This window comes from Serinus canaria, chromosome 1 (assembly GCF_022539315.1).
Source record: "Serinus canaria isolate serCan28SL12 chromosome 1, serCan2020, whole genome shotgun sequence".
In the NCBI taxonomy this organism is placed as follows: Eukaryota; Metazoa; Chordata; class Aves; order Passeriformes; family Fringillidae; genus Serinus; species Serinus canaria.
Window position 1 is genome coordinate 21,369,050 of NC_066313.1, and position 22,039 is coordinate 21,391,088.

The 22,039-nt window shown below is 50.2% G+C and overlaps 2 protein-coding genes across 3 annotated transcripts in view; one reads left to right on the top strand and one right to left on the bottom strand.

Moving 5' to 3' along the window:
- BOC (BOC cell adhesion associated, oncogene regulated) overlaps window positions 1-20,037 on the top strand; it is a 54,711-nt gene extending 34,674 nt beyond the window's left edge. The window contains exons 4-19 of one of the 2 annotated variants that reach the window (XM_018908110.3): window positions 5,392-5,538; window positions 5,827-5,970; window positions 6,390-6,683; window positions 7,527-7,799; window positions 8,351-8,649; window positions 11,315-11,477; window positions 12,064-12,174; window positions 13,376-13,582; window positions 14,404-14,585; window positions 15,699-15,804; window positions 15,974-16,096; window positions 16,746-16,967; window positions 17,353-17,579; window positions 18,165-18,244; window positions 18,836-19,029; window positions 19,372-20,037. In XM_018908110.3, the coding sequence (XP_018763655.1) occupies window positions 5,392-5,538; window positions 5,827-5,970; window positions 6,390-6,683; window positions 7,527-7,799; window positions 8,351-8,649; window positions 11,315-11,477; window positions 12,064-12,174; window positions 13,376-13,582; window positions 14,404-14,585; window positions 15,699-15,804; window positions 15,974-16,096; window positions 16,746-16,967; window positions 17,353-17,579; window positions 18,165-18,244; window positions 18,836-19,029; window positions 19,372-19,556 (2,957 nt within the window). In that variant the 3' untranslated portion in view covers window positions 19,557-20,037. The remainder of the gene's footprint in view (window positions 1-5,391; window positions 5,539-5,826; window positions 5,971-6,389; window positions 6,684-7,526; window positions 7,800-8,350; window positions 8,650-11,314; window positions 11,478-12,063; window positions 12,175-13,375; window positions 13,583-14,403; window positions 14,586-15,698; window positions 15,805-15,973; window positions 16,097-16,745; window positions 16,968-17,352; window positions 17,580-18,164; window positions 18,245-18,835; window positions 19,030-19,371) is intronic. The other variant, XM_009102542.4, reaches the window with a different exon arrangement.
- Window positions 20,038-20,443: 406 nt separating this feature from the next.
- The window catches only part of CFAP44 (cilia and flagella associated protein 44), a 38,597-nt gene continuing 37,001 nt past the window's right edge, over window positions 20,444-22,039 (bottom strand). The window contains exon 33 of the mRNA XM_030235207.2: window positions 20,444-21,574. Coding sequence (XP_030091067.2) covers window positions 21,440-21,574 — 135 coding nt within the window. The 3' untranslated portion in view covers window positions 20,444-21,439. The remainder of the gene's footprint in view (window positions 21,575-22,039) is intronic.

The following is a 22,039-nucleotide window of genomic DNA, read 5'->3' on the forward strand; positions in this document are numbered from 1 at the left end:
GAAACATTTTGGAATGCCCCAGGCTCTGTGTGCCCAGTCCCCCGGGCCTGCTGTGCTTTGCTGACAGTCAGCAAGCAGATAAGCATCACTGCAGTGCTGGCAGCCGGTTTAGCCCTGGGACTCACACCTCCTTCTCTCATCTGAGCCGATGAGAGTGATGCCAAGGCCATCTCTCTTCCCCCTGGCTCAGAGTGCTGGTTGAAACTTGCATTTAATTTCTCCAGCAGAGATAAAATAGCTGTTGCATATCCAAGAGGTGGAGGGAGGAGGGATTTGCAGAAGGGAAAGATTTCGTGAAGTGACAAAGGGAGCAGCACTTCAGGCATTACTTGAGCACCATTGAGTCCAGTTAGAGCTGAACTGGAGCTCCACACAACCTTGGCAGCCCATGGCATATTAGTGCAGTTCACTGCAGCTCACACCTGCTGATCAGTGCGGTGCACAAGATCAGCCCTGCAGTCCCCAGGGCAGCACTGCAGGCTGGGACAGCTTGTATGGATAAAACAGGAGTATCCCTGGTTTTCCAAACCAGGCTTTAAGCCTTCATATAAATGACAGCTGCAAAGAAGAAAGAAATGTTTTCTGTCCCTGATTCTAGGTGGCAAAGTTGTTATCCTGCCAGGATGCCCTGCCCCAGCCCCTCTCCTGGGTAGAGGTGCTATATGTAAAAGGCACAGCTGCAGTGGGCTCTGGTGGGGCCTAGTGATTCCACCAGGGACTTGTACATGGTTCTGAGGGCTGGTTCTGTAACAGCCAGAGGCTTGGACGGTCAGGAGCTCTTTGTGGAGCTCACAGGGGCAACTAAAGTGCAGGGCTGGAGCAAGGCTGATAAGCAGAGGTAGCAAGAGCTGTGTAACTCCCAGAACTCATCTATATGCGTAAAAGATCAGGACATCAAACACAGCAGCAAGCCTCACCTGGATAGACATGATATTTGAAAACAAAACAGAAAAATAGATGAGGGGTGCAGCAAAAAAACTCCACCCGTTCCAGTGTCTCTGTGGCTGGGGGTGTGGGATTGCAGGTACCTGTGTCCTGGGAATGCAGTGGGCAAGGGTGGCTCGTTGCCCTGTTCCCTCCATCAGTGCCACGCGTGAGGTCAGTCCTTGGCCTTGTGGCAGCACATGTGGGAAGCTCAGCGTGTACAGTTTGTGGGCAGTGACCTTGCACGGGGTCGGGCTGGGCATCCCCCAGGAATTTGCAGCTGCTTTCTGAAGACAGCCCCATTCATTTTTCTTCGCCAGGGGCTCTCCACAGATACTCCCCAAAGGCAATGGCAAGAGGGAGGGAGGGAGGGGAGGAAGAAAGAGGATAGCTGCCTGTTGGAAAAGCATATGCAGAGCAGGCACAGGGGCTCTGGTCCCGGAGGCAGAGGCAGTGTGAGGAAGGGAGAGAAGGAAAACACAGGCGGTGTTTTGTGAACCATCGGAGCTGTGGCATGAGGACTGTGAGATGGGCCCAGGGTGGGGAAGATGTGCTGGGGGGGTGTGAGTGGGCAGGAGTCTGTGGTCTGTGCCTATCTCTGCAGGGTGGGAGGAATCTGGTGATGACAGCGCCAGTACCCAGGCTCGTGTGGTGCTGGCTGGATGGGGAGTGAGAGCCACAGCCCTAGGCTGCTCTCACAGCTGAGGGGGAAACAGTGGAAGGTGCCTGCCCCCAGGCTGGAGAGCCCTATTCATGCCTATTCCCCTCCCCTCCCTTTCCTCTTTCACTCTTCCCTGTAGCAGGGAGAACTTATACCTTGGGGCCATAATTTAATTTACTATTGCTTCTTCTCCAGATTTATTTATGGTTTCCCATTAATTTAATCGTCTGTCTCGCCTACCTCGTTGCTTGGCCCCCAGCCCTGGGACTCAGCTGGTTTCCCTCCCCAGTGACAGCAGCACTGTTGGCTGCAGGGCTGCACCCCAGTTCACCCCATTGTGCCTCGGAGCCGGCTGTAGATGGACATAAGCAATAGCCTTTGGTTGCACTCCCTCGTAAACAAAAAAAGCGGGGGAAAAAAAAGCCCTCTTAGCCCATCACGGCTGGGATTGGCAGTGCTCTGTCTGTCCGCAGCACCTCCCAGACAATGGCTGGTAGATGAGGACTTGCTTCACTGTGGTCAGGCGTGTCTTTTAAGGACAAGAAGATGGGCTGGCACGCTGGGTGCTGCCATATGAGAAGGAAAACCCAGCCAGCAAGAGGGGATGTGGTTTGTCCCAGCTGCAGTGGTTGTTAGACTATGGTGCAAATTGCATGTTAGATGTGGGGCCTGGCTGCTGCTGGCTACACAGCTGAAGGGGCAAGTGCTGCATATCCCCCTAGCATGGATCCTGTCCTCCAGCCCTCCCTGCTGGGGGGGGACACTCATGGTACCCCCACAACTCAGGGACAGCTTGTTTGAACCCCCCCCCCCCCAGGACGAAGCTGGTTGTCCCAGCTTGGCACTGTGCCCTCTGTTTTTCTGTGCTGGTGCCAAATGCAACAGGATGTGTGTGGGGGAGCTTGTCCCATGTACAGAGGGGGACAGGGGTGACCCTGACCACCCCTCACGAGCTCTGGCTGACCCATCAGCCCTAAAGGATGGCTCTACATGCCCATAACAGTGGTGAGCAGCGCAGTTGAGATCTCCTGTGGCCAAAATCCACTGGCAAATAAACCAGTCTTGTTCTCTGTGGGGAAGCAGGAATTTAGGAGAGTAGTTTGGCAGGAATCTCGTACACTTGGCATATGAGAAAGTAGTTTGTCCCAGTTCTGCTATTTTTCCCCTCTTCCCCTGCCAGTTTCACTCAGCTTCTCCAGAGGCACCTGGTTCTTGCTCCCCCAGCCACCAGAAAGGATCTCGTCCTTTCCTCTATTCTTTCCCCCTTTGTCTACAGTTTCACCCCTTGTCCCTCACTTCTGGGCTGAGGGGAAGCCAGGAGGAGCTGCAACTCCCTCCTGTGGGGCTGCACCACCCACAGCTGTGAGATGTGGGCTGAGCCACCATCTGGGGGGCTGCTTGTGAGAGGCCCCCATGTCTGCCCAGCCCACAGTCATCCCAGGGGGTGCCCTGGCACAGGGTCATCATTTTCCAGCTTCAAGATGGCTCTGCTGTGCCAGGACATTGGGTCTGCTCTTTTTCCAGGCTCTTGGGCCCCTTCTTCTCCTCAGGGTGTGTGTGCATCTACACGTGCTCATGTAAGTGTGTCTGTGCAGATCCCTGCCAGCATTGCTGGAGCCTGTGCCTTGGCTACAAAATCTTAATTTGGCTGTGATGAATCCAGACCACCAAGGCACACATTAATTTTCCTGATGCTCGTTTATATTTTGTTGTTCGGCGAAACATGCGCAGTGTGGGCAGGCAGACCCTGGGCTTTCGCCACTTTTCCACCTCTTTCCATTTCTGTGGCTCTCACTATTTTATTCCTTGATCAGATATAAAAAGCAAAGAGGAGAAAATATCCATCATCGTTCCCTGCCCCAGCAGTAACTTTCGTTGGAGGAGGAGCGTGAGGCACTGCCAGCTTTTCACAAGTTAAGAGTTAATTTTCATCTGGCTTTAATATCCAATGGAAACATGGCTCTCCTCCTCAGCTTGTCTTAAAGGATTAATCACATTTCTGAAGTTCACCCGTATCCCTTCTTTTTATTATATTTTTTAATTGAACAATGCCAAGAAATTCCAGAAGTATTAGGCATGTTCATTGCAAATCATTTTTATGACATTGCAGAACCTACCCTTTTCTTTTCAACCTCCTCCCCTTCCCTCAGATCTGGGCCCGGGACCGCTGGCTCCCCCAGCTGCCGCCCGACAGCCCCTCCGCACCGCGCTCAGGGAGGCTTTTTCGATGCCTTGCCAAGAGAGCTGGTTTTTATTTAAACTCCATAAAGGATCTTGCTTTAATCAGAAAGTCTGCTTGAGAAATTTCATGTCACTTTTCCATGACTGTGGGTGGGAGAAGCTTGGAGCCAGAGTTGTCTTTTGCTCTTGGAACGTTGCTGCATTTCCCAGAGAACAAGCCGCACATTTTTCTGCTGGCTGGGGCTGCCAAGGGATGCTGCCTGCCACCCGCCCGCCGCCAGCCCTCCTGCTGCCCCCTGGCCCCCAAACTGCCCGAGGTCATGGGTGCCACGTCCTGGGATGGATTTCTGGGGATGAGGGAGCTGTCTACAGCACGTGGCCATGCTGTGGCTGCAGATGCAGCACACTGCATTAGAGTGGGGTTTTGCAAAGGAAGTGTGGTCTGATCCAGAATTAGTGGCATGGCATTCAGGAGATCTATTAGCCCTGGATCCTGGGAAGAGGCACCAACCTGAGCCTTGATATGACAGTGTGACCTGTCACCTGTGACAGCAACCAACTGCGGGATTTGCCGTTTTCAGTAGTGGTGAAAACACCTGGGCTGGTGTACAGCATTGTAAACATGCACATGAGGGACTTTTTTCCTGGCTCAAAACATCCTCCCTCACAGCACAGGTGTCTGAGACAAACTTCAAGCTTGCAGTGCATTGGCAAGATTTGCCATCACGACCAGAGAGGATGGAAACCAGTTTTTTCTCTGTTTGGTGGGGCCAGGTTGGCATGCTCCCTGCCCTTCCAGATCTGTGGGATTTCGCTGCAGTCCTCTCCTCCTGCTTTAAAAAAACAGGGAAAAGAAAGCAAAAAGTTAGGTAGCCCTTCTTCTTAGTTCCTGTGCTTCCAGTCCTGCTGCCCGCATCAACCCAGCCAGGGTGGGAACTCCCATCACAGCATGGGCAGAGGGATGTGGTGGGACAGAGTTTTCCCAGCTGCTTTAGTGAAGGAGCAGCTGTGCCATATAGAGCAGGAGCTGGTTTTCCTTGCAAGTCCCTGTTCTTTTAACTGGAGCTTGGGCACATGTGAAGCATTGTGATTAACCAACTTCCAGCTGCAAGATATTTGATGGGAGCAAGAGTGGCAAGAGCAGAAACGCTGATTTCTCAGGTGTGGGAGGAGCTCAGGGAGCATCACATACTCCTCCCACCTGGCATCTGTGCACCCTTTAAGCAGGATGGGCTCCCAGAGTTATGACTACAAAATCAGCTTCTCAGTAGCAGGACAGCAGCCATGTGTGAAATAGCAGGCAGCAGAAGGACCATTTTTGGCTGCCTTTCAGTGCTGCAATAAGTTGGCTTATTTTTTACTCTCAGGCCAGGATTTTTCACACCCAGTTTCCCAGCCCTGGAGCAGGCAGTTTCTGCAGAAGCTATGTTTTAAGTTACTCATTTTGTAGGAAAAAGGAGGAGGGGGGGAAATCCTGAAAGGAAGCCAGTTTCCCTAGCTGCTGGGGTCAGAGCAGTCCTCTGCTGGCATCATGAGGAAACAGCCCCGAGTTCATGGGGACAGTATGAGCTGACACTGAGATGTTTAGCTAGCCACTGAGATGCCTTGTCTTCTGCTCTCTGAAGATCTCAAAGATTTCAAGTTTGATGGCCAGCATGTGATCGAAGTGGATGAAGGGAACACAGCTGTGATTGCCTGTGACCTGCCCGAAAGTCACCCCAAGGCTCAGGTCCGCTACAGTGTGAAGCAGGAGTGGCTGGAGGCCTCCCGAGGTGAGCGCACAGGCGTCTGTCTCAACAAGTTCTGCCACAGGACCCTCAGTTTCTCCATTCCTTACCAGCAGTAGCTATCTCTACCTGCTGCCTCCTTGTCCCTTTGCCACCTGTCTGAGCACAAGTTACTTCAGGGTCCCTGGCCTGGTCTCCCTGATGCTGCCTGGGACATCATAGTTTTTTCTTTCCCCCTTATCCACCTTTTCTTCAGGACACTACATGTGTTCCAGGAGGCTGGACAGGAGCATATCTTGTGACCATGTGCCACTTTCTCTTCTCTCTCTACAGACAATTATCTTATTATGCCATCTGGAAACCTTCAGATCGTTAATGCCAGCCAGGAGGATGAGGGGACTTACAAATGTGCTGCCTACAACCCCGTGACACAGGAGGTGAAAACTTCAGTCTCCAGTGAGAGGCTCCGTGTGAGACGTAAGCCATTGTCCCTTCACCACACATCTCCAGCTCTGGGAACACCGATCAGTCCTATCTGGTGCAGCTGGTTTTCTGTGTGAACTGTTATCTATTGCTGAGAAAACTCCTTTCCAGCAGCAGAAGGCCCCAAGTTCTGCTCCTGGAGTATGTATATGCAGCCCTGGGGTTGCCATGCTTCCTTAGGATTTGTTCTTGGTGGTGGGCGGGCAAAGGCCCTTAGCCCTTTGGCAAGGTGGCTTTGCTGTGTGCACAGAACCCTTAAAGAATGTCCCTCTGGTCCTGCATTGCCATTTACCCGTCCCAGCATAGTAAAACAGTGTGCTCTACCACTATCCCTACTTACCCACTGTGCAGGGTGCTCTCCCACCATCCACCTTCCTTCCCATGCACCTCCCTCCTTCATCTCTCCTCCCCAGGCTCCACAGCAGAAGCAGCTCGGATAATTTACCCTCCTGAGGCTCAGACCATCATTGTCACCAAGGGTCAGAGCCTGATTCTGGAGTGCGTGGCCAGCGGGATCCCCCCGCCACGGGTCACCTGGGCCAAGGATGGCTCTGGTGTCTCCGCCTACAACAAGACACGCTTCCTGCTCAGCAACCTCCTGATCGACCCCACGAGCGAGGAGGACTCAGGCACCTATAGCTGCACAGCTGACAATGGTGTTGGGGAGGCCGGGGCTGCATTCATCTTCTACAACGTGCAGGTGTTTGGTGAGTGCTGCTGGAAGTCATTGTTTCAAGAAGGGCTTGGACATCTCATCTTCTTCTAGGGGAAGATACTAGCACTGAATCACTCTTCCTCTCCCTGGACAAACCACAATGTAATGCAAACCCCTGCTTGTGGTTCCAGTTTCCGGGAGACCAGACTTATTCTTTCTTGAGGGCAGTAGTTCCTCCTTCTTGGGTCCCACCATGGGCTGGAGATGATGGATCCTCCTTTCCTCTGCAGAAGCTCTTCTGTCATTTGTGGCACTGCTTTTTTTCTAATACTTTTTAGTGGAAGCCTGGTTGCTTTTTGGACATATTTGACATTGGCATATAAGGAAGACATTGGAGTGTCTTTGTTTTGTTCTGGTTTTTGTTATGTTGTAGGGAAGCTCTCTGTGGAGTAGAAAACATAAGGGCTACTACACCTTAGATATTTCTACTGCACACACTACCCTATTTCTACCACACACACAATCTACCCCTTAGGTAGATTAAGCCCATGTTTCACAGATTGCATTTCATCAGGTGCCAGTGTGGTATTGTGGCACAAGCACAATCTTTGCCGAGTAGCATTTCAGCTCAGAAAAATGGGACTTGTAGATGTTTGATGCCACATGAGAGGGCAGATGGCCTTGGGCTGTCTCCCTTTGCAGTTTATGTGGATGCTGAAGGAAGGAAGGAGCATTGAAGCAGACCCATGTGGGCCCCCACAAAGGGAGTGGGACTTCAGGATAGGAAAGGATCCATCACTCTGCTCTCATCCCTGCAAAAAGGAAAATGCAAAGCCACAACCATGCCGTGCTCCCAGCCAAGTGGCGCTCAACAGTCTGTTTGTTCCTCACACAGAACCCCCAGAGGTCACCATGGAGCTATCCCAGCAGATCATTCCCTGGGGCCAGAGTGCCAAGTTCACGTGCAAGGTGCGAGGGAACCCGCAGCCCTCGGTGATGTGGCTGCGCAACGCGGTGCCACTGTCGGGCAGCCACCGGCTGCGGCTGTCACGCCGGGCGCTGCGGCTGCTCAGCGTGGGGCCCGAGGATGAGGGCATCTACCAGTGCATGGCTGAGAACGAGGTGGGCAGCGCCCAAGCCATGGTGCAGCTGAGGACAGCCGGCCCGGGTAAGCCCCTCTCCCCAAGGTCGTGACCATTCAGTCACAGCCTAACAGACAGGACAAGGACAGGGGAAGCAGGGGAAGAAAGTCAGGATGTTGCCCCTGCTTCCTATTTAACCTACGCTGCAAGTGCTACTCTGCCTGAGGTCTCCATATCTCCCTGTGGAAACACATGACACCAGTTTTGCTTCTAAGGGCAGGGCCATGAGTGCACATTTGGGTGGTCTCTACACAAGAGACTCAAGACATCTGGGTATAGTGCTTCACCCCATGGCTTAGCTCTGCCTCTGAACTTGCACTGAGCAAGAGCTTAAAAACTGAATTCATCTGGGGTAGGAGAGGTACCACCTGATTCCTTGGACCCTGTTGAACTTACACAGGGTAAGAGGGACTGCAGAGAAACAGGGAACCCTGTGGTTTATAGCAGGGGAAGGAGGGATTGTTGCCAATACCTTTTTGAGTGGTACAGCAGGCAGCACCACGCAAGGGGCTCACAGCTCTGCCTTAACCACAGACTGGGATGGGCATTTACCCTGCTGTGACACCTTGTCTTCCAGGAGCTCCACTCAACCCTGGGCGAGATGCCCAGCTGGACTCGGTTCAACCTCCAACACCACCTTCCAGGGACAGCGCCTTAAAGCTGCCCTTGGATACAGCTGGACTACCAAAGCCTGGGACAACCCCTCTAGCAGCATCTCCACAGTGTGCAGCCAACAAGGAGCTGGTGACTCCAGCGGAAGCCCCCATCATCCTCAGTTCTCCACGGACATCCAAGACAGACAGCTACGACCTGGTGTGGAGACCCCGGCCTGACAGCAGAGCCCCCATCCTCTATTATGTGGTGAAGCATCGCAAGGTATCACTGTTTTGCCCTGCTGCCATCTTCGCTCTGCACCATTCCATGGGTGGGATGGTGGCCTCACCACGCGTTTCATCCTTCGTGTGCAGGGGCACCCATCGCTCACTGGTGGCACTGGTTAGTGCGACCTCCTGAGCTGCAGCCTCAGCCTACAGGCTGGGACAGGAGGTTTGCTGAGCTATCCAGGAAGAGCCCAGTGGCAGTGCCTGCCTGCCTAAGTACGCAGAAGGCACATACAAACACTTCACCAGTAGCTTCCATGCCCAATTCCCAGTTGTGTGCTTGCACAGGTAAAAAGCCCTGAGGGCAGGTTGCACAATGACTTGTTCTGCACAATGACTTGTCTTGGCACAAGCCACGGGGACACCTCTGCCTTGAACAGGCTGCAGGACACAGAGCAGCAGCCTCTCTGCTGCGTGTGCCTGTCCTGCTCAGCAGCACCAAAGTGCCCAGCCTCAGTGAGTATGAGGAACCAGCAGAGAACTGTCATAGCCATGCTACATCCTCTGGGAAGGTCCTTATCCCCCAGATTTATTTTGGAAGCTGGAAGGCAGTGCGCTGTGGAGTACATCACTTGCAGGTGGCACAGTGTGAGCCCATGGTGCTTGGCCAAGTCCTGCTGGAGCCCAAGGCTCCTCCCTCTTAGATGCTTCACGGCACCACGGACACAGTGCAGGCACAGCTTGTAGCCCAGCAATTTCTTTAAATGGTGAAGCATTGTTGAAGGAAAAATTCCGCATTTGAGGTCTAAAGTATCTCTTTCCATTTTGCTGGGAATAAGTGCAAAAAAGAGGCTTGAATTCATTTGTCTGCTGCTTTTCTTTCCTTTGGGTAGTCAGGGAGCTGCAGTAGAGAGGCAGATTTTGCCTCAAACCCCTGAGGGTTTGAGTATTTCCAAAAACATGCCAGATCATATTTTTTGGATTCCCACCCACTGCAAGGCACTGTTTTCATGTACATGTATATGTATCTATTTTCCTGAAATTGTGTGCTTTTGTGAAAATACAGTGTAAGAGAAGACTGTTACAGTCCTTGATTTCTTTCTGAAAAAATTAAGAGGATTTCAGCTAACCATCTCTTTAAAGAGCCCTTTAAAACATAGGCAAAAGATGCCAGCACAGGAACACAATAGGGTAAGCTTAAATAAAAAACCAAGATGCCAAAAGCATCCCGAGACTATTGGCTGTGGTTGTCTGCCAAGAAGAGATATATTCTCCAGTGGTGTATCATGTAACTACCAATTCTGCTTGCAATCTTAACTTGCAAATTTGGAGTTTGTCCGTATTGGATTTGTTTTTCAGCGCTTCACCTGGAAGGGGCTGTGGGGCAGTGAAGGTTACCAGGGGTCACTGCAGTTTGCAGTAATATGTTTTCAGTGTAGTCTAAATTCTCAGCTGGAGACTCTTTCTTGGGATGCTTAAGGATTGTGTGGAAAGGAATTAGTCCCAATAATCCTTAAACTTGTTTAAAGAGAGTCTTTTTTTATTCAAGATCCTTAGGATCAAGTTATATAATGATCTGGTTTTGACATTTCTGACTGGAAAAGCATGTGTGTGGAGAGGGAAGGAATCAATTTAGCAACAAAAGAAAAGGCTCTTTGTGTAGAAGTTGGCTGTAAAGAAAGTTAGACCTACTGACAGGAGACCTACATTTGTACTGGGCAATGTTCTGCTTCTCCTCTAGAAAATGTCTGTGAATGTCTCTTTTTACCCCGTTCCTACACTGCCCCAAACTCTCAGCCGCCTGCAAGCAGTCAGATGCCATGCAGCCCTTATTTTTGTTTCTTAAGAATTTCTCTTTCCCTTTCCTGGATTTAGCAGCCTTTAGGGCTCCCTTCCTTGGCCTCACAACTTTGCAGGCTCAGGAATAAAAATAAAACGAGGCAGGCATTAATCAGTCAGTGTCAAATGCTTGGGGAAGATGAATGATACAGCCGAGTCTTGGCATTTCCGTTCTGTGGCGTTGCCTGCATTACTAATTCTCCTTTTGGCACCGGGTCACTTCAGTGTCCTGCCTATTTGCCTGCAAAAATATTATCTTTGCAGTTGGGGAGAAGGAGGAAGGTTCCACCTTCCCTCCCCCTCTGCATGGGGCATCAGGGTATCACAAAAAACCCCCCCGTGTTTCCAAGCTTTTCTGAGGGCTATGGCCATGCACAGTCTCTTCCCTGCAGAAACCTTTGCTCTAACATTATGGTTTTTGATTTCAGCCCCAAAGTGCCAGGGGTGAGGCTGGATAAAACTCATTAAAACAAAGTTGTGTCTGGGTACCTCATCCCACAGAAATGGCCAGTATCTAAATGAGCAACTCAGCAGCTGGGATGCAGGAGAGATTTGGCTCCTAAAATAGCTGAGTCCTGTGGCTAATGCTGCATTTTGGGGGCCACACCTGCTCCGGAGATTTACACAGATAGAAGGGTGGTGGTATCAAAGGGAACGAGAGGACAGAACAGGGGTGACTAAACCCTGGGGTCAAGAAAACACTCTGGGGCTTGGGTGAGTTGTCCTGCTTATACCCGAATTGCTTTGCAAAATCAGGCTGGAAACATCTCCTTCCTTTGCAGAGAAGTTGGTACACAACTTACTAATAAAGTTTCTGAGCTCAGTGCTCACAAGAAGCCCAGCCTGCCCCAAGCTCTGCAACACCTGCATTGGTCTCTCAGCAGGTCACCAACACCTCGGACAGCTGGGCTGTGAGGGATGTCCCAGCCTCGCAGCATCGCCTGACCCTCACCAGGCTGGACCCTGGGAGCCTCTATGAGGTGGAGATGGCTGCTCACAACTGTGCTGGCGAGGGACAGACAGCCATGGTGACCTTCCGCACCGGTAAAGGACAGACCTTTCCCTGGGTTCCCTTTTGCTCTGAGTCAGGGGAGGGGCCCTCTGAGACATGCTGTCCCAGCCCTGAGGCACAAGACACCAGCCTTTGGACAATGGGAGTGTTTCTGCTCTGGAAACCCATCTGTCCTCAGCTTAGAGCAACTGTCAGAAGGGAAAGTGGAGGGTAGGATGAAGAAAATTCCAGCCCATCCTCTGTGTGGGTTGGAATAAGTCCCTTCTTCCCTTGGTGTCTCAGTTGAACACCTGCAGAACTGTAGAAAATGTGTCTAGCATAAATGTCAAGAGGTTTTTTTTAATCCATCTTCTGCCCGAGGACAGAAATCTAGCAACATTTCAAGAAAGCCAATTAAAAGTGGTAGAAAATTAAATTTGAGGGGGATTATTAAGAAATCTGCCTCTTTAGCTTTTGTTCCTGCCAGGAGGCTGAGTGCTTTGAGGCCCTGGGGCTGTTAGAGTCCAGGAAGTACTTACCTCCACATCCTGTCTGGGAATATTTGCTTTCCTCATCACAGCAAAAGTTAATTCTGAGTGCATCTCTCTGTTACTGATGCCACCTCTCCCTTCTGCACAGGCCGGCGCCCAAAACCAGAGATTGTTGCCAGCAAAGAGCAGCAGATTCAGAGGGATGACCCAGGCACGAGCACCCAGAGCAGTAACCAGGCCGACAACAGCCGTCTGTCCCGTAAGGCCCTCCCTAAACTGGCGCTGGGGAGGGTGAGGGGTGCTGGGTCTCTTGTGGGTGGCAGTGACCAGGGCATGCTGGGGTTGAAGTCTCGGCTGGGTAAATCAAGACTGCAGTGCAGGATGGGTGGTTTCTAGCTTCTGACAAGGAGAGGTCCTTCTTGGACACACCTGCTACTGCCCTTGGCAGACAGTGAGTCCTGGAGAGCAGGCAAATCCCACTGCCTGGCCCCACCTTTAATGCGAGGACATCTCAGCAACTCTCTGCCTTTTTCTGAGTTCCACACAGAGGGTTTAGAAAGCCCTGTCTTGGAATCTGTGAATGTGTGAGGCACAGGAGCAACAAAGTGCACTGCACCAGTGGGTGCTGGTGGAGTGTAAGGGAGGAATGGGGACCAGGTTCCTGCATGTCTTGGCATCCTCCTCTCTCAGCGAAGCCCTGGCTAGGGGCAAGTAGTTCCCATTTTACAGGTGCAGAGTGCTCCATTTGGGTATCTTGCTGCAGTGGAGAAACATCAGATCCTTACCAGTCAATCTAATTTGTTGTTTCCCACTTTGTCTCTATCATTGCTATTGCCTTTATCATTTCTGTGAAATTCTCTCCTTCAGTCCTAATCCTGTGAGGTCTCATCCTTCAGTGTCCCCCATACTCATTCATTTGTTGTCTTTATTTTCATATCCATAGCTCCATTCATCTCTTTTCCTCCCATCTTTTGATTGTTTTCCCATCAAATTGCATTTCCACAGTTCAGAACTTTTCCTTATTTCCTTCTCAGCTGTTCCTTCTCAATCTCTTCTGTTTCCATCTCCTACCCTTGGCTATCCCCAGCATCAGTCTCACCCTGCTCACTGCTTCCACATCACCCAGGCTTTTTGCTCCGTCTCCAGCCCTGCATCCACCCCTCACACTGCTTTCCCTACCATGATGGGTGATCACACCCCAAACCTTGCGTCATACTACTTGAGCTGGGAGTGGAAAAGGAGCAAGATGCAAGCAGGAGTAAAAGGCTCTTGTGGGCACAAACTGAAAGGCATGAGGGTTTGGGGGTGCCAGCTCTAATGAAGAGCATTCAGGAGTTGCAGAGCATGTGGCTGGGTGCAGTGCAGGTAGTCCTTCACCTGCATACCGCTGAGCCATAGGATCCTCCAGACAGGGTGGGAAGAATGTTTCATGTCCTGATCTCCTTCTGGGTCCCTTGCAGCTCCAGAGGCACCAGACCGTCCAACCATCTCCATGGCCTCAGAGACATCTGTGTACGTGACCTGGATCCCCCGTGGGAATGGTGGGTTCCCCATCCAGTCTTTCCGCGTGGAGTATAAGAAATTGAAGAAGTTGGGAGACTGGGTCCTGGCCACCAGTGACATTCCTCCCTCTCGCCTCTCTGTGGAAATCCCAGGCCTGGAGAAAGGTAGGCAGGTGCTCTCCTCCCTGCTTCCTGGAGGTCTGTGGGAAGGCTGCAGGGTCCCTATAGGATGGTTAACCATCTGTCACGTCCTGCTCAGCCGTGGCAGGCGTGAAAAAAACAAAGCTTCCCTAACTCCTGCCCTAGGTATGTGGGGAAAAAGCTGCAGATGCTTCTCCAATTTCTCCAGCTGCAGAGGCCAGCATAAGTTTGACCTCCCTCAGGGAGACTTAGGCATGTTTTTCCGTATTACAGGATACAGTTACGAAAGGCATTTGCTTTTGCATTTTACAAGATGGGACAGAACTTTCCGTAGTCACAGGCAAGACAGATGGGCACACAAATCCCATTGCACTTCACATGAGAAAAGATTTCATCACGAAGCTGGACAGTTAAAAAGGAGAACATAACTACCCAAACTAAGGATCAGTAAAATGAAGTTTGGGTAAAAATTACGTAGGGTTTGAGCTTTGAACTGATGTTTATGTACTTAATTCCCATGGAGTAGAGGAAGAACACATTTCCATACCTGCTTTCAGGTCAGGATATCCTTTCAGGCATTTCTTAACCCCCTGCACACCTTCCAAAACTCCTGTCTAACCTTTGGACCATCCAGACAGGAATTGGGGAAGGTAAACAAAAGCAGGCTTCATCTAGGACATGGCTGAAATGTGGCCATTCAGTATTTGTACTTCCACAGCAAACTTGCTGTAGGCTCTCTGCCTTTTGGAGATGGAGCCCCTCTTCACAGTCAGGGCCATGCTGACAGTAAAAATCTTGGAGAACTCCAACCCCTGCAACCATTTCATTTCCTATTTTCCCCATAGGCACATCCTATAAATTCCGTGTCCGGGCGCTGAACATCCTGGGAGAGAGCGAGCCCAGCGCGGCGTCTCGGCCGTACGTGGTGTCTGGGTACAGTAACCGTGTCTACGAGCGCCCCGTGGCCGGGCCCTACATCACCTTCACGGACGCCATCAACGAGACCACCATCATGCTCAAGTGGATGGTGAGGCTTGTGGGGGTGCAGAGCGCTGCAGGGGCAAGAACCAGGTGTGCGGGTGCTCCTTGCCCAGATTACACGTCCTCCAGGTTACCACGCTGGAGCTTGTCACCAGCACAAATGGATCTGGGATCCAATAGCTGCCTCCACCAAAGGAGGACTGTGCTTGGGACACATAGAAGGGCAAGAAGTCACAGAGCCTAGGAAAACTTTTCCATCTGAATCCACGTTGTATACAGGAAGATTTCAGTGGATAACCATGGGATCTCGATCATTTTGGTCAATAAGCACAGTTGAACAATGCATGGGGTGGCTGCTTGCTCCATTAGCACCTCCTCTCTCCTAGTATTTTCCAGCAGATATGTCCTTTGCTGTCATTTGCTGGGTAACAATCCTAAATGTTGATAATCATTTACAGCAGTTCACTCCAGAGGATTTTTCGGAGTGGGTAGGATCTTTAGGATAACAAGCCCAGATCTGAGTGTTTTCAACAGCTTAGAGTTTATTCAGAGGGATGCACTGCTCTCCTCTCCTAGCTGCTTCTAGCCAGAAATTGCCACAATGCAGGATGGGCACTGCTGTTCATTTAAACTCAAACAGTAGCTGATAAAATACTGGGTGAAAGACAACAAGAACACACGGAGCTGGGACAGTACTGCCCTGGCTGTGGGGGAGGAAGAGAGCTGACTTCAGAAGCACAAAGCTCCTGCAGTGACCAGTTCATGGCAAGACCCAGTTTGTCCGGAAGCCATGAGCCTACTGAAGTCAAGATGATGGTGTGCTTGCTCATGCCCAGCTGAGTCATTGTTGTTCAGGAATTTTTTTCTCTTGAATCACGGGCTGTGACTGCTGAGAGGGAGCAGAGCACTGGATGCCTGGAGTGACAGGCCCAGATTCACAGCTTATCTGTTACCTGAGAGAAGCAAAGCTTGAGAGTAGAAAGTAGCACTGAGCTTTTGTAGGGAAGCTCTCATTGTGCAACCCAATGGAAACACAAGGAAGGTCCTTTTGCTAGATTATATTCCTGTCCCATCCCATTTATCCCAGCTGCTCCTCACCTAGTACAATACAAGCATGGACATCTCTGCTAATTTCTGCTCTCCCTCCCTTTCTCTGCAGTACATCCCAGCCAGCAACAACAACACTCCCATCCATGGATTTTACATCTACTACCGCCCCACTGACAGTGACAATGACAGTGACTACAAAAAGGACGTGGTGGAAGGTAGGAGAAATAGAGACTCGTGCCTTCTGGAAGACAGCACAGCCAAAAGGAGCCCTGTGCACAAAAGGCAGCAGCTGTCCTGGCTGCTTTACCAGGCACTGCTGCAGAGCTGGGCCAACTGCCTGTTCCCTGAGGAAGTTAAGGCTCCATGTGTTTGTTTCCTCCTCAGGAGATCGGTACTGGCACTCCATCAGCCACCTGCAGCCAGAGACCTCGTATGACATTAAGATGCAGTGCTTCAATGAGGGAGGAGAAAGCGAGTTCAGCAACGTGATGATCTGTGAAACCAAAGGTAAGTGGATTCCCAGGGCAGCTCTGGGAGCACAGCTGCCGTCTTCCCTGCCTGCAGCTGTCAGAGCACAGCAAGGCAGGAACCATCCCTTCCTGACAGTACGTTACCCAAGCTCCAGTAAAGTGGTGGAGGCAGCACTGGAGAGAAGAGAGACACAGGGTTGTCCATGATTGATCAGTGTGCCCAGTCTGTGCTCACCCCTTGTGCAGAGTCCATTGCTGTCCCTCAGAGCAGCAGTTACCTTTAGTTTTTTTGTTTTCCTGTCGCATAGGTGGTGACTGGAAGGAGAAGGGCTCACTTTCCCTTGCTGTGCTGAGCTCCATGTTGCGTTAGAAGCAGGCTCCATGTTGTCTTCAAAGCAGCTGCACTGTCATGACAGTAACAGCATTAAGTCCAAGTGTGTGCTTTAGAGAAGCTGTTTTGGATTTGCTTTTGGTTGGGCAGTCCACAAGCAGATCTGGCTTGGCTTGTGAGCCAAGCCCAGAGGCCTTGTCTGTACTGCCAAATGCATCGGCCTAGGATTCCTGTCATCCAGGAGTGCTCCTTTAAAGCCACCATAGAAGTCTGGCCGCTCCACAGCAGCATTAACATCCCTGGACTACTGCTGTGCCATCTGCCTTGTCTCTAACATTCTCTTTTCCTTCCACAGCTCGGAAGTCTCTTGGTCTGCCAGGTCGTCTTCCACCCTCCACAGTGCCCCCTCAGCAGCGTCCCCCACTCAGTGGTGGGCACAGTGGCCTGGGGACAGGAGCCATGGTGGCCCGTTCCAGCGACCTGCCGTACTTGATTGTAGGCGTTGTGCTGGGATCCATCGTCCTCCTCATTGTGGCTTTCATCCCCTTTTGCCTCTGGAGAGCTTGGTCTAAACAGAGTAAGGGCTGTTTCTTGGGGGCTGATTTACAGGATATGGTTTGTCTGTGGATTAAATCTGACCCGGGGTGTAGTTGCATCAAATACCCAAAATGTGAGGGAGTTCTGGGAAGCAGGGAAGGGAAGGACAGAGGGCAAGTCTCAGATGTCCTGTGGAACCTCATAAAGACAAAGGCCACTGTTTGTCCCTTGTCCTGCTTGCCTTGTTGCAAAAAAACCTTTGGGACTAGGGGGAAGGGCTCCTTTTCACCATTTATCTCCAAGAGTGCTTTGGGTGCCAAAATAGCAGCCTCATAGGACAGCCTAACCCTATAGATGCTGAGCTTCAACAAGCTTGACTTTACCTCTAATTTTTGCCTCAGACTTTCTTTTCCTTCCCTCTGCAGAGCAAACCATTGACATGAGCTTCCCAGGAGCTGGGCTGCTGGTGTCATCCTGCCAGTACACCATGGTGCCTCTGAGAGGCATCTCTGCTCCTCGTGCCAATGGACATCCCTTTGTTAGTGGGCAGCCCTATGCCAGCAGGGCACATCTGAATGGCATCTGCACCTCTGCAGGAGTGGGGTATGCAAGCACCAAGCCCCGAGATTACAGCCCCGATGAAATGCCACAGGTGAGTCCACACCTGGAATCAAGAGCTGGTTTGTCATGAGCTGGAGGCCACGCTTGCAGTGAGAGGGCTTCTCCAGGCATGGCTGGCACACTTTGCAGCATGTAGAAGTGGCAAGGCTGGCTTCCCAAAAGAGATTTCCCCTTTGTAGTGAAGTCTGAGACATGAGGGGAACAGGAAGGACTCCAAAACACAGGTGAAGGGGTGTTTTCTTGGGCCAGGTGCCTCTTAAGTATGGAGAAGGCAGTGAGAAAAGGTGACTCTTATGGAAACAGTTCCTGTGTCCCCTGAGCAGAGCTCACAGGGACTGACAGTGCTGAGGACTCTGTCTGTAAAAGGGTAAGAGGCAGTGCTGGAGCTGAAACTATAAATTGTTTATCCCCCACTCATTGAGCAGTAAGTGTAAAGTAAGCTTTTCAGTGCTCAGTTTCTCTGCCCTCAGTAGCAAAAGCAACAGCTTCAGCTTTTTCTGCCTTCTGCTGTAAGAGCTTCAGTGGTCTGCCCCAGGGCTCTGACTGACAGATCAGCACCTGCCTCTTAATGCTGCTGTGTGCCAGTGTTCTGCTAAGAATCCTTCTCTCCTTCCAGTCACATGAGGAGAGCAACGCCTTGCTGCAGGCAAGAGTGCTGCAGAATGGAAGTGCCCAGCAAGACTACCCGCCCTCCAGGTGAGTCCTGGCCTGTGGGGAGAGAGGGTGGAATAATCTATTGGGACCTATAAGGCTACATACTCACAAAGGCCTGCCCCCAATACACTTCAGTCTGTCCTAGCTCTTGAGAAACAAATCCATGCTCCAGCACTAGGACACCTTGGTCTTAATTCTCTTCACACAACTCATTCCTCTTAGGATTTCAGGAAGGAATAATTTAATTGTAGAGGTGGTCAAGACCTACTCCCCTCTGTCCCCGTTTCCTCCTCCTGTTTCTGAGTGGGAGACTGAAAAGCAGGATGAGAGAAGCAAACATCTGTGATTGATGCTGATAAACAGCTGCCCTGCTTTGTGTCTCACTGTTCAGACATCCTTCATTACCATGCTTCCTGTGAGGCACTATTCCTCTCAGCTCCTGTGGCACTTACCAGCTGTTGGATGGATACCAGGTCTCACATCGCCTCATTCCCATACCACAAGTAGATTCCAATTTCTGCTCTTCCCTTCATTTAGGAATGTTCTGTGTCACAACACTGATGTGCTGGCTGATACATGACATGAGGAGTTAGATCTGTAAACAGCACTAAACCTCTTTGCCTGCTTCCCCAGATTGCCCAGCTCCAGAACAGAAGACAACTCTTTCCTCTACAGTTTCCCAGATGACTCTACCCACCAGCTTCTTCAGCCACAAGATGATTGTCCTCACCTTCAAGAGCACTTTATTGGCTTCCATCATCCAGTGATAGGAAGCAAAGTGGGAGGCCCTAGCCTGGATGCTCGACGGGATACACTCTTCCACCAAGGTCAGTAGTTTGGAAAACTCCATGCCTCCTTCATCTCATCATTTTAGGCTGCTCTTGAGGGGAAATCTCACTGCAGAGCCTTTCTGATGGCTTGTATTCAAGTGATATGAATCAATTAATCCATCTCCCTAGGACCTAATCCATTGATCCACCCCTGTAGTGCAGATCAAACTTGTTTTGTGTGATCATGGCATCGAATTCCCACACAGACTTTCAGAATGCAGATCTTCCTCTTCGATCAGAGTACCGCTCCTCATAAACTGAACTGTTGACTTGAAACCTCCCACTGCATCTCTCTTTCCAGTGTGCATTGTAATAATTTCTTGCTCCTTTCCCCCTCAGGAAGCCCTTGCTGCTTAGGCCTAGTGCCAGTTGAAGAGGTAGAAAGACTAGACTGCTGCCAGTCCAGAGGAGATCTCCATGCCCAGAATCCGGTGATCACATCTTTGGGTCAGGACCTACCAAGACATCTGAACAGCAGCCCTCCACCACTGAGACCCTTAGAGACTCATCCTCCCACCAGCTAGGGACCAAGCTGCCTTTTGCAAAAGACTTATTCTAAAAAGAGAAAGGGTATTTATTTTTGTATAACACCCCTATTTATATATTTATGCACTTGTATATAGATGTATATGTGCCTTTTATAATGCTATGGAGACAGAAGGCATCCTCAGCAAGGTCACAGGAGGACCCAGGAAACAAGGCAGCAGCTCTCAGTGGCACACGATGGAAAGAGCATGACAAGGGACACTGCAGGACATGCGTCCAAACAGAGCTGCCAGCCCCCTCTTGCAGCGAGGGTTTCACAACAAATAATGCTGCCCAAAAGGTCTTTTCCTTTCCCCCACAGGAAAGTTTGTACCAGGAACACGCTCCTGTGAATGGACTGGAGTTATGCACTCTGCCTAATCAACTTAAACAACCTTTCACATACACACCATCTGCAGCTGCCTATCTGTAAAGACAAATTCACGCTTTAACATCTAAAATAAAGGCTTTAGTCTTTGCTGTGCCTGGCTCTAAGCTGATTCCTCACACAAAATGAGCCTTTTCTTTTTCACTTGTATCATACAGCAAGCAGGATATCTGGGGAAAGGTAACATTTTCCTGCACTTAAGAGTTTTCCAAATAGACACTAGTGATGCTGAGTCTGGGATCTTGTTCCCTGTCTCCAGCTGAGTCTTTAGGTATGTGGCTACCCAGCTGGCACTGTATGTCCTTGGCCTTTGTTAGGCAAGGGATTGGTGCCAGACAGCCCTCGCCTGGGACTCCAGGCATTTCCTACCTCCTAGGGCACAACCTGCAGCTGCACAAGAGCTGTCAGCACCAGGTATATTCCTGTGTATATATATATATATATATATATATATATATATATATTCCCCCAGCAGGGACCTCTTGCAAGGGTAGGCTGCACAAGCACCATTCACACAATTGTGCTGGGACCAGCAGGAAGTTCTTGTGCCTGGCTGATATGTGGCTGGAGCCCTGCTGAGCGTACACAAGACAGAGACACAAAGACCTGTGGCAAGAGGTGGGAAGTGGGGAGGAACAGCAAGAGCAGCTGGAGGTTGTTTAATTTATTCAGATAAAAAATAGCATCTTAGGAGCTTTGCATGGGAAGAACACAATCCTTCCAGCCTGGGGATAAAGGAAGGTTTCACAATCAGGCAGGGTAAGTGCTATAAATGATCACATACTGCCACCACACCAAATGAGAGACTCAAAAAAAACACCAACACCTGAAAACACACAGAGCTTGGCCCTCTGGCTGATCAGGCAGGTACAGGCCAGTGGAATTACAGGTTGACTTTGCATTGTTACATGCACCTCCTGCCAGTAAATGCCATGTCCTTCCCTGAGGAGAAAGGCCTCTTTGCTTTCTCCTGGCCAGTAGCGTGTCCCTGGACTCTGACTAGCTCAGTTAGCAGAGCAGGGCCACTGCTGGTCAGCAGTAACAAATGCTTGCTTGAGGCAGACTTCTTTTACCATTTTGAGAACAAATATTTTCCCCAAGAAAACTTCAAACCAGCTTTCCAGAGCCACTTGTTTGAAGATAGAGACAGACAATGCACACACATGGATACACAAAGCGCACCTTGTCCAGTACAACCCTCTGCAATGGACTGATAACAGTATTTAGTAGTTTTATTTGCTATTTTTTATTCCAAATATGTTGTTACAGTCATATTTTGATAGAAAAAACAAATATAACCCTTTACAACTAAACCCCTGGATAGCGAAAACAATTAATTTTGCTCTTCCAGGCACGACTGCTGCTGCAGTTAATTTTAAGGGTGACGTGGATTGTTAGTTACTATTTCTGAAGAGGGAGTATGAGTCTCAGAGTCCTGTGGTAAAGCTTGTAGAAAGAGGCACCCACCTTTTCTGCTAAGGAAAGTGAATTCTTTTACATCTCATCTAATCTGCCCTGGCTGATTTCCTCTCTCAGAAGGGCCACCTCACAAGTCATGTGCGTGAGCTGTGACTCCAGCCGGGCTGTCTCTTTGATGTCAGCACTTCGAGTGCCCTCAAATTCTCCTCCCTGTAGAGAAAAAAAATTGAGAGGAAAAAGATGGCTCCTATAAAACATGGAGAATGAACAGTGGAAATTTATTTCAAACAGGGAAAGTGAAGCTTTCCAAGAACCAGGACATACCCATGACATCTCCCCACCTTAGTCAGAACAATGTGAAAGTGAAGGTTCACTAACTTAGATTTACTCCCTAGTACAGAGCAATAAATCCACTTCTCATTGTAATGCTGTTACGTGACTGTAATATGATTGTTTCCATGTAACAAAGGAATATTCTTTTCATTCCTTCAAGGCATATTTTAGTTAGAAATTAGTTTGTTTCAGTGTTAGAAAGCAACAAAGTAAGAAATTGTAGAGATGGTAAGGTATGGAGCAGCCATTCAGTCTGTCCACTCCTAGCCCAAACTGCTGACTGCGGAGTAGGATGTGAGACCATAGAGCTGGGGAGGGCCAGATGATCCCTCACCCATTTCT